Genomic DNA, 12,178 nt, shown 5'->3' with positions numbered 1-12,178 from the left:
CACCTCTTAAAGGCTCCACTTGTTAATACTATCACATTAGGGGGTTTGGATTTAACAGAAGAATTTTGAGGTGGCACAAACATTCAGTCTGTAGCATTCTTTAAGTATGAAATCTCTTATGATTATTATATAGATATAATTAAAAATATATATGGGGAAATTATATCTTATATATCTGGCTTAAAATAATCAAAATATTATATTTATTATATATGATATCCTTAATAAAACCATTTTTTGGAATCTAGTTAATTAGAGTCTCATCATGAGAGTTTGGTCCAAATTTCTAAGCTAGATGGGTAGTAAAGCAGGGTGCTTTGAGATTAGTCATATGTGGATTCACATCTGAGCTTACCTGCAAATTGCCAGTTAGTGAACTTGAGTAAGTGTTTTACCCCCGAAACCAAGTGTCCTCATCTATAAAATGGAAATAATTCTTCCTGCAGTACTTTAAAATGCTGCCGTGAAGATTTAATGGGTTACATATATGTAAAGTGCTTACTTTAGTGACTGACACATTGTAAATTCTCAATAAGTAGTGAATCCCTACAATTTGCTGTTTTCTTCTTGGAGTTGAATGTTGAGTTGAATGTTTCACTGGAAAACTACTGTGGTCAGACAGAGTTTCATCTATTATTTGAAAACCTGTATCTTCATTTGCTCATGAGGAAATGTTTATAACTAGCTACTCTATACTAGGAATCATAGTTGGGACCCAAAACTAGTCTTGTGATATAGGAAGCACTTAAGTGAGGCAACATCCACCAGGGGCTCTCTGGGACCAAGCAGTAGGTCATCGTTCTGTTGTTTGAATTTTTATTGGAAGAAGCGCAACTGGCAACTTGTTCCTTATAGCTGATTGTGTATCAAGGATAGAGCACAATCCTTACTTAAGTAACCAGCATTCATTGAGCACCTTCTATATACGGGGCTCTGTGCTAGGCATTGTGGAAACCACAGAAAAACATAAGATATGGTGCTTGCTATGAAGTTTATGTCTAATTGGGAAGATCAGGCATATTTACATAAGTCATTAGTTGACAATGTAATGTAGTACATAGGAGTACTAAATAAATATGTTAGACTATGTTAATTCATCAGAAGGAGGGACTTGTATGGATTGAAATGATCAGAAAACACTTTGTGTCACTTGGGCCAAGGATGAGTTTTAAATTATGGATTGAGTTTTGTTTTGTTTTATTTTTCGAGAATCTCACTTTGTTGCCCAGGCTGGAGCGCAGTGGCATGGCTCACTGCAACCTCTGCCTCCTGGGTTCAAGCAATTCTCTTGCCTCAGCCTCCCCAGTATCTGGGACTACAGGCACATGCTACTATGCTTGGCTAATTTTTGTATTTTTAGTAGAGATGGGGTTTCATCATGTTGGCTAGACTGGCCTCGAACTCCTGACCTCAAGTGATCCGCCTGTCTTGGCCTCCCAAAGTGCTGGGATTACAGGCATGAGCCACCGTGCCTGGTGGGACAGAGTTTTTATTGATAAGGTAAATGGGGCATTCTGGGAGGGGAAGCTGTTTTAACAAAGGAACCATCCAGGTACATTCATGGGTCAGTGGACGGCTCTGAACAAGGTTCATATAGCATACCGTGGAGAATAGCAGACACTGTGTATGAGAAAGTGTCTTGGAACATCTGCACTTGAGAATTCAGTGATGACTTAAGACCAAATTTCCAATTCTAGAGCGACCATTCAATCAGTAGTCAGTGAGTATCCACCATGTGCTAGGCACTGGGGGCTCCATGTTTAGTGACATGTGACTGACCCCATTCTCATCTCAGGAAGCTTATCATATGGTTGGGGTGAGAGGCGAGAAGACAATCAAATAATCATAAAATCAAGTGTAAAGTTTCACTTGTGACAAGTGCTTCAGGTACGTTTTGCTATAAGATGTTATAAAAGGAAATTTTGCTTTTATTGAGGAAGTCAGGAGGGCTTCTTTGAGGAAGTAACCTTTGGTTTGAGAACTGCAGGATGAGTAGTGTGAGCAAGGCCTACAAGGAGGGATGGTTCAGGAAGAGGAATCTCATGTGTCATGGCAAACAGCTGAGACTGAAGGATCAGTGTAGCTGGAACTCAGAGTGAGGGCTCCCTGGTGTGACATTAGACTTAAAGTTCCATGGGCTGGAACATGCAGGGTGTTGTGAGCTCTGTTAGGGAGGCCTGTGTTTATTCCAAATCTAATGGGAAGCTGCTGACGGGCTTTGAGTGGGCTCTGGTGTGTGTCACCCCCACTGCAGTTGAGAACAGATTGAAAAGAAGTCAGGTTGTGTATAAATTGACCTGGAAGGAGGTCATTGCATTTGTCTAAGCACTTCAAAGGCAGGGACAATTGAAACTGAAGAACAAGCAGATCTATCTGAGAGCTATGTAGGAAGTACAATTGATAAGTCTTGGTAACATATTGGCTAGAGTGGGTTTCTGGATGCACTAACTGGATGCATGGTGGTCATATTAGTTTGTTGTTACATTGCTATAAAGAAATACCTAAGACTAGGTAGTATATAAAGAAAAGAGGTGTCATTGACTCATGGTTCTGTAGGCTGTACAGGAAGCATAGTAGCTCCTGTCTCTAAGAGGAGACTCAGAAAACTCATAATCATGGTAGAAGGCAAAAGGGAAGCACGTCTTACATGGCTCGAGCAGGAGGAAGAGAGAGAAGGGGAGTTGCCACTTTTTTTTTTTTTTTTTTTGGAGACAGAGTTTTGCTCTTGTTGCCCAGGCTGGAGTGCAGTGGCGCAATCTCAGCTCACTGCAACCTCCACCTCCCAGGTTCAAGCAATTCTCCTGCCTCAGCCTCCTGAGTAGCTAGGATTACAGGCGCCCACCACCACGCCCAGCTAATTTTTTGTATTTTTAGTACAGACGGAGTTTCACCATGTTGGCCAGTCTGGTCTTGAACTCCTGACCTCAGGAGTTTTGATCTACCCGCCTCGGCCTCCCAAAGTGCTGGGATTACAGGCATGGTGCCATACACTTTTAAACAACCAGATCTTGTGAGAACTGTATCATGAGAGTAGCACAAAAGGGATGGTGCTAAACCATTCATGAAGGACCCACCCCCATGATCCAATCACCTTTTTAAGTTTTTAAGGCCCTGCCTCCAACATTGGGGATTACAACTGAACCTGAGATTTCGTGGGGACACAGATGCAAACTGTAACAGTGGTTCTACTCACTGATAAAGGAGGCATTGGAAGAAGAAGATCAGGCCTCTGAGGGAAGATCTTGAGATCTGTTTCAGACGTGTTGTGTTCACGGTATCTTTGAGACACCTAATAGGAGCTGGTAATTAGGTAGTTGTATTATGAGTCTGGAGCTCAGAACAGAGCTTTAGACTAGAGCTAATGAACTTTGAGCCCACACACAAGTGTCCAGTGCCCTTCATTGAATTACATATAGATGGCTGCTGAAGTTGTGAATGAGTGTGAGATTGCTTAGGGGAGAGCAGAGAATGAAAGAAATGTGGAGTGGTTCTGTGACTAGGCCTTCAGGAACTTCAACAGATAATGGCCCAGTGGAAGAGGATGAGCTCTCCAAAGAGACAGAGAGGTTGCACTGTTAAGATGTCTTTGGCTGACAGAGGCTTTAAAGTATAAGCACATTGGTTGTTTACTTAATAGGAAGTCCTGAAGATAGCTTCACAATATCAGGGGACTGAGATCTTGGAATTCCCCTCATGTTTGCAAGAAGGCTGCCACTGTGGAGGTTGTTATAACCTTACATAACTACATGCAAAAACAGGTAATAGGATCAAGCAGAGTCATTAAGAGAAAAGTCTCCTGGTGTACCTCTTTTCTTTTGTTTTATCAGAGGGAGAAAGTATGTCTCAGAAGCTCCGCAGCAGATTTTCTCTTCATTCTTACTGTCCAGAACTGAGTCACATGGCCACCTGTAGCTGCAAGGGGCTCTGGGAAAATATCTTGCTTTTGTAGTCTGTGTATTGGTGCATTAGTCCGTTTTTACACTGCTATAAAGAACTGCCAGAGACTGGGTAATTTATAAAGAAAAGAAGTTTAATTGACTCACAGTTCCACATGGCTGGGGAGGCCTCAGGAAACTTAACAATCACGGTAGAAGGTGAAGGGGAAGCAAAGACCTTCTTCACACGATGGCAGGAATGAGACAGCTAGCAAGTGCAGGGAAAACTGCCTTTATGAAACCATCAGATCTCGTGAGAACTCACTCACTATCACGAGAACAGCATTGGGCAAACTGCCCCCATGATCCAATCACTTCCCACTTGGTCTCTTCCTAAAACCTGGGGATTACAATTCAAGATGAGATTTGGGTGGGGACACACAACTTAACCATATCAATTGGCAAATGGACAAGAAAAAAGGGTGTTGACAGCAGTTGAGTAGTAACAGTGTTGTCCACCACAGGTGACAGGGGAGGGTCATTCATATTATGAAGCCAAGGAAAGAGTGTTTCAAAAAGGAGACAGTAGTCAGCAGTACTGAATGTGGCTGAAAAGTCAAGTAAGATGCAGACTGAAAAATGTCCATTGGATTGAATGACATGGAGGTCATTGGTGAATAAAGTGTGAACTGCTTCAATGTCAGCATAAGCCTGGAATATAGATTAGGGAAGGTATCAAAAGGCATCTAACTAGGTTGAAAGTATCTTTGTTCCCCAAGTGAAGATAGGCAAATCAAAGAATCTTGCTGTTGTGTAGCTTTTAAAAATTCCTCTATAAGATGGAACTGATGATGAAATGATAAAACCCCACTCTAATCCATCAAGTCTGTCACTTGCTATCCATTCAACCTTGGGCAAGTTGGAAACTGAGCCTTAGTTTCCTAACTGCACCATGGTAATTGTGAGATAATACGTATAAAGCTCTTTCTACAATATCTAGCAAATGATGAATGTTCAATAAATATGAGCTTTTATTATGATTCTGTTGGGCTAGTTTTTTTTTCCTATGTAGATCTTATGTTGATACAAGTTTATTTTATGAATGTATGATTACTAGGGACTTTAAAAATATTTCCGTTGTTAACATGAAGCATGAAATAATTCTCAAGGACCTTGGGACAAAGCTTGATAAGGTCAAGGGCTTATGTGATATTTTTTAAGTATGAACATATGGACAGAAGTTATTTCTAATTTAATGATTAGAGACTGAAAAGTCATATTGAAGTAATTTGTTATATATATATCAAAGGATGTTTTGTTTGGTATTTACATTTCATGTACGAATTACATTTTCTACATTACAGTGTATCATTGTCAATTACTGGAATGCCTCATGAAATATAAACAAGAAGTCTGGAAAGTAAGTTTTGGGTCAAATTTAACCCATAGTCACAAACTTAATTTGTATAATACAGTAAAAATTGTTTACATATTAAAACTGTTGTTTAGGTCAAATTTATTGACGTCCTATTATTTTGATGTGGCAGTACCTATAATTCTTTCTTTAATGGTTAATTATTTATCATTTAGAGCAGAAATAGTACTTTAAGAACATCGTGTCTTGATGGATAAAGTAATTGGATGTATCTTATTCTTGGAATTAAGCTAATATTATGTGTTATGACAAACAATTTTATTTAATTTGAAAGGTTGCTTGAGAATCTGTCCTCTTTCAAATAGGAGATGTGAATGTTTAAGAAATGTGATTAGGGAAATATTTTTTCAAATGCAGTATTTGGCAAACTGTCTTATGCTACTCTAAAATCTTTCCTTAACATCAATCTGATTAGAGACGAATTTGTTAGAAGATAAAGTACTTTGTACTCTACCTGTGAGGGCTCATTTACAGAAGGACCAGTAAATACATAAATCATAAAATATAATGTTTTAACGGGATCTAATCTATGAAACATGCCTGCATGAGATTCCAGGGAAATTACTCACCTCAACCCCTCCATTAGAATTTTCACTGCTTTGGTAATGTTGAAGTCTCTACCTTTCTTTTTATTTCATGATGCTAAGTCAAAATATGCTTGCTGTTTCCTTTAGGATCTTTTGTATGTGATTGCGTATGGGCCTTCACAAGTGAAGCCTCCAGCTGTGCAAATGCTTTTCCACTACTGGCCCAATTTAAAACCTCCTGGGGCAATAAGCGAGTACAGGGGGTTGCAGTACACAGGTAAGAGGAGAGGAGCCCTGTGATGCCCCATCTGTATTTCTCCTGTGCCACACTGGCCTCACTTACTTATACATATATTTTTATCTTGCTGGATTATATTTACTGTGCCTTTGGACATGGTCATAAATCCTTTCTGAAACTAAGTGGTTTAAAGATGAATTAATTCAAATCAATTTCAAAAGCATTTATGGCATCAGGGCAAATTGCCTTAAGTCTCAGTCCCATTTGCTATACCACTGGCTGAGGGTCTTAACTCTGGCTGCCATTAATCACTCCACAGGGATGAGCAGTGAGAGTGATGCTGCAGATTTGCTCATCATTTAGCAGAAACCCTAACTAGCAGATTCTGCTCTGATAAGAAGGCTTGCAGCACTTTCAATATCACCAGCTCATGCACTAAATAAAAATTAAATGACCCAGACTGGGCGCGATGGCTCACGCCTGTAATCCCAGCACTTTGGGAGACCAAGGCAGGCGGATCACAAGGTCAAGAGATGGAGACCATCCTGGCTAACATGGTGAAACCCTGTCTCTACTAAAACTACAAAAATTAGCTGGGCGTGGTGGTACGCGCCTGTAGCCCCAGCCAGTTGGGAGGCTGAGGCGGGAGAATCGCTTGAATCTGGGAGGCAGAGATTGAAATGGGCCAAGATCGCACTGGGCCAAGATCGCACCACCGCACTCCAGCCTGGCTGCAGAGTGAGACGCTGTCTAAAAATAAAATAAAATAAAATAAATGACCCCGATAGGCTGGGCACAGTGACTCACACCTGTAATCTCAGCCCTTTGGGAGGCTGAGACGGGCGGATCACCTGAGGTCCAGAGTTTGAGACCAGCCGGGCCAACATGCAAAAATTAGCCAGTTTTGTTGCTTATGCCTGTAATCCCAGCTACTCAGAAGGCTGAGGCAGAAGAATCACTTGAACCCAGGAGGCGGAGGTTGCAGTGAGCCAAGGAGTGTCACTGCACTCCAGCCTGGGTGACTGAGCCAGACTCTGTCTCAAAATAAAATAAAATAAAATAATAATAATAATTAATAAAAAATAAAAAATAAGTCAGGCATGGTTGCTCACACCTATAATCCCAGCACTTTGGGAGGCCTGGGTGGGCAGATCACGAGGTCAGGAGATCGAGACTATCCTGGCCAACATGGTGAAACCCCGTCTCTACTAAAAATACAAAAAAATTTTAGCCGGGTGTGGTGGTGCATGCCTCTAGTCCCAGCTACTTGGGAGGCTGAGGCAGGAGAATCACTTGAACCTAGGGGGCAGAGGCTGTGGTGAGCTGAGATCACGCCACTGCATTCCAGCCTGGGTGACAGAGTGAGACTCCATCTCAAAAAACAAACAAAAAAATGACCCCGATAGCCTGGTTGCTCAGCCATTCAACAATGTATGAATTTTGGTGTGATTAATAATGAGAAAAAAACATTAACTTTAAATATAATGACAGATATCTACCAAAAAATCCCGCAAAACAAATAAATCAACAACCTCCAGGTCCTAGGAGGTTGTTTATGTATATATATATTATTAAATCAAAGAAGAAACCTATGGCTAATGGAGTTTTTGATGCCTTTGTTCACCTTTTTGCCCCACTTAATTGTAGATATAATCTTCTGAAAATGAGAGAGATGGATATTTTTGAAAGGTTAACTTTTCTCCAAGTTATTGTTGGATTGCACACTGATGTTCTGAGAATCTACTTACTTGTTCACATTATTGGTATTTACAAAGGTGATTTGAGTTCACGGGGATGTAATTGAATTCAGGTATCTGATTTATGTTCCTGATGAAAGACTTAAAGTCAAGTGTTAGAGATAGTAATACTTGTTCTTTGGGCTTTTGGTGACCCTTGGTTGGCTTATTCTAAACCCAAAATACATGGTGACAACAATAAAAACAATGAAGGTAGATAGTAAGTAAATTTTTTAAAATTGGGAATTGGTATCACTGGTGCTATATATCATAGATAGTAGAGAATGTTTAAGTGTTGCTAAGTAATAATTTGAATGTAAAAGCAGCACAACATATGGAAGCATTAATAGAATAAAAGGTGAAACAACTGAAATATTTGACACTAACTCCTTCTCATTTGATCCCTGAAATAAACACTTACATGAAGTATAAATGGATAATCAGTATTAAATAACATTTATTTATTTGATAAATATTTGATGCGTAACTACTCTGTGCCAGACACTGTACTTTCTGTTAATTATGCAGGAACCAACACAAAACCAGGTCTCATGGAAATTACTACATGGAACTTCATTCATTTTATTCAACAAATAATTATGGAGTGTCTACTATTAGGCAGGCATTAGGCACTCTTGGTGAAGCAGTAAAGAAAACATGAAAATCATTAATATCTTGGAACTTACTTTTTTTTTTTTTTTTTGAGACAGAGTCTCGCTCTGTAGCCCAGGCTGGAGTGCAGTGGCGCGATCTTGACCTCAGCTCACTGCAGGCTCCGCCTCCCGGGTTCACGCCATTCTCCTGCCTCAGCCTCCCGAGTAGCTGGGACTACAGGAGCCCGCCACTGCGCCGGCTAATTTTTTGTATTTTTAGTAGAGACGGGGTTTCACCGTGGTCTCAATCTCCTGACCTCGTGATCCGCCTGCCTCGGCCTCCCAAAGTGCTGGGATTACAAGTGTGAGCCACTGCGCCGGGCCGGAACTTACATTCTAATTGTCGGGGAAAGACCCCAAAACTGCCTTACAGGGTAAGAAGTGCTAAAGTAGAACAAATACAGAGAGCTGTGAGGACACACAGGAAGGGTCCCTAACCTAACCGGGATGGTGGGCAAGTTTGGGAAAGGATATTTGTTAAGGAAGATTCTCAAGTAAGTGACATTTTTTTTTTTTTTTTTTTTTTTTTTTTGAGACGGAGTCTCGCGCTGTCACCCAGGCTGGAGTGCAGTGGCCGGATCTCAGCTCACTGCAAGCTCCGCCTCCCGGGTTCACGCCATTCTCCTGCCTCCGCCTCCCGAGTAGCTGGGACTACAGGCGTCCGCCACCTCGGCCGGCTAGTTTTTTGTATTTTTTAGTAGAGACGGGGTTTCACCGTGTTAACCAGGATGGTCTCGATCTCCTGACCTCGTGATCCGCCCGTCTCGGCCTCCCAAAGTGCTGGGATTACAGGCTTGAGCTACCGCGCCCGGCCCCAGTAAGTGACATTTAAGCTGATACCTGAAGGATATGTACACACTAGATGTCAGACACGGGTGAGACATGAGTGGATAAAATGTGAGTTGCAAGGCAGAAGGTACTGCAGGCAGAAGATGGCATGATAGTATTTAGGAACTGGAAAAAGTCCAGTGCTGCCAGACATTGCAGTGAGAGGAGGAGAGTAGCCAGAGGTGAGCAGAGAGGCTGATAGGCCCGGGAAGGAGTTTGGATTTTATCCTACGAGCAAAGGGACACCAGGCACAGGTTTTAGATGGAGAAGCCACTTGATGAGATTTGCCTGTTCAGAGCATCCTAAAAGCCCAGCAAATTGACAGCCACTTCCACCCATCCCCATGGCCACTGCTCCGAGGAAGGTTCAGTGAAACCTGTCTTCACTGTAATAGCTCAGTCTATGCCCACTACAACCAGAGCAACTTTCATCTTCCCTTAGGCACTATGAACTCAGATGTCTCTGTCTGAGGGCATTCATTCTTCAGTCCATCCTTGCAATGACATGGTCATGCTCCCATTCTTTCAACAGTCTGTTATGGGATGCCTGCTGCCCTCCAGGCACTGTCCTAGGCACTGGGGAAGTAGCTCTCTTGAAACTCCCATTCTAGTAGACCGTGGCATTCTGTGTAGGAAACAAAAGATCACAGGAAAAAAATCATTCTGGTCTATAGATTACTACTTATCCAGCACTGGCTGCTGGTCAGACATTGTTTAGCTGCTTATTATATTATCTAATTTTTTCAGCCCTCTCCTAATTGAAGACAATCTATGGACCAGGCACCATATTAGGTTTAACAGATGTTTTCTCAATTAAACCTTACAAAAATATTGGGAAGTCAGTTGTCCTATTTCCGTTCTACAGATGAGGAGTGGGAGACAGAGTTTAAGTAACATGCCTAAATTCACACAAATAATAAGGGCACAGATTGAATTTGAGCCCCACATTTTTCTACTTTAACTGTGTTACATCACTTTTTTCAATTCAGTTCTTTAATTAAACATTAGGTAAAGCATTAGAAATTGTCTGCAATGCCTACTACAAGACATACCAAAGAGTATCATCAGTATTTAAATGGCACTATAACCCCTAATATTCTTAATAATGAAAACTGTAGGGATTTTATTAACTTGGAAGTTCAAAGATGAAATGCTTTCTTAGGAACCAGCAACTTTTGTTAGTTTTCGCAGTGATTTACAGTATTTCCTCTTTAAAAAGTAAAAATCTGGCCAGGTGTGGTGGCTCACGCCTATAATCCCAGCACTTTGGGAAGCGGAGGCAGGTGGATCACCTGAGGTCAGGAGTTGGAGACCAGCCTGGCTAACATGGTGAAAACCTATCTCTACTAAGAATACAAAAATCAGCCAGTCGTGGTGGTGCACGCCTGTAATCCCAGCTACTAGGAGGCTGAGGCAGGAGAATCCCTTGAACCTGGGAGGCAGAGGTTGCAGTGAGCCGAGATTGCACCATTGCACTGAAGCCTGGGCGACAGACCAAGACTCCATCTCAAAAACATAAAATAAATTTAAAAAAAATAATAATAAGTAAAACTTTTTCTAAACAGGACAATTTAGTTATAGAAAAATTACAGTAACATGTGGCCGGCACAGTGGCCCACACCTGTAATCCCAGCACTTTGGGAGGCTGAGGTGGGCAGATCACGAGGTCAAGCGATGGAGACCATCTTGGCTAACATGGTGAAACCCCATCTCTACTAAAATACAAAAAATTAGCTGGGCGTGGTGGCACATGCCTGTAATCCCAGCTACTTGGGAGGCTGAGGCAGGGGAATTGCTTGAACCCAGGAGGCGGAGGTTGTGGTGAGCTGAGATCGCACCACTGCACTCCAGCCTGGCAACAGAGCAAGACTCCATCTCAAAAAAAAAAAAAAAAGATAAATTATAGCAATATGTAAGGAGGAAAAACAATACCGCCATCCAGAAATGACCATTGTTAACATTTTGGTTTATTTACAGGTCTTGATGAACTTTAAAATACAATTAAGATCATATTGTATGTAATTACACAAAGCTCCTCCCAACTATTTATGATAAAAGATGTCAAACACAGAAAAGTTTAAAGAATCACTATGAACACACAGAGTTAATGATTGTTAGTAATTAACCATAATTTTAACTTCACATATATGTGTAGGAATTATATATTACTTTCTAAACATAGTTAACATAGGAATATTTACAGCTCGTACAAAGAACATCAAATAAATAAAAATCTGGTGATCTACGATGTTTGTTCCTTTTTGGTTTATTAGTGTATATCCACAACAACTGCTCCAATTATTTTGGTTTTAAAGATGCAAAAAATTGGCTGGGCACAGTGGCTCACGCCTGTAATCCCAACACTTTGGGAGGCCGAGGCAGGTGGATCATGAGGTCAGGAGATCGAGAACCATCTGGCTAACATGGTGAAACCCTGTCTCTACCAAAAATACAAAAAAAAATTAGCTGGGCGGGGTGGTGGGCACCTGTAGTCCCAGCTACTCGGGAGGCTGAGGCAGGAGAATGGCGTGAACCCAGGATGCGGAGCTTGCAGTGAGCCAAGATGGCGCCACTGCACTCCAGCCTGGGCGACTGAGCAAGACTCCATCTCAAAAAAAAAAAAAAAAGATGCAAAAAATTGATGTCTCATATTTTTGTGGGACTCCCATGTGTATGTATCTAATTAAAATGACTTTTTCTCCTGTTTAAAAAAAAAGATGCAAAAAATTATAACTTAAGTTTCTTGACAATGAAAATAGCCCTCATGTTGTTCTATGCTTCTCTGCTTCTGTGGGAGAGAAAGAAATTATTTAACAATTTTCCTGTTACAATGTCCCAACTTGTAAATAATTTAGCCTTTGTTAGTAAGGAACAGCACCAGTTATT

The 12,178-nt window shown here is 41.2% G+C and overlaps 1 protein-coding gene across 14 annotated transcripts in view; it reads left to right on the top strand.

The window, feature by feature from the left end:
* The window catches only part of LOC105467518 (unc-79 homolog, NALCN channel complex subunit), a 279,040-nt gene that overhangs the window by 63,081 nt on the left and 203,781 nt on the right, over window positions 1-12,178 (top strand). For 13 of the 14 annotated variants that reach the window (XM_011717155.3, XM_071099677.1, XM_071099670.1 and 10 more), the window contains 2 exons: window positions 5,240-5,295; window positions 5,985-6,114. The exons of the other annotated variant lie outside the window; for it this stretch is intronic. In XM_011717155.3, coding sequence (XP_011715457.2) covers window positions 5,240-5,295; window positions 5,985-6,114 — 186 coding nt within the window. The remainder of the gene's footprint in view (window positions 1-5,239; window positions 5,296-5,984; window positions 6,115-12,178) is intronic. 14 annotated transcript variants of the gene reach the window in all.

This window comes from Macaca nemestrina, chromosome 7, assembly GCF_043159975.1.
Source record: "Macaca nemestrina isolate mMacNem1 chromosome 7, mMacNem.hap1, whole genome shotgun sequence".
NCBI classification, from domain to species: domain Eukaryota; kingdom Metazoa; phylum Chordata; class Mammalia; order Primates; family Cercopithecidae; genus Macaca; species Macaca nemestrina.
The sequence above is the reverse complement of the archived record's forward strand: the minus strand, read 5'-3'. Positions and strand labels throughout refer to the sequence as shown.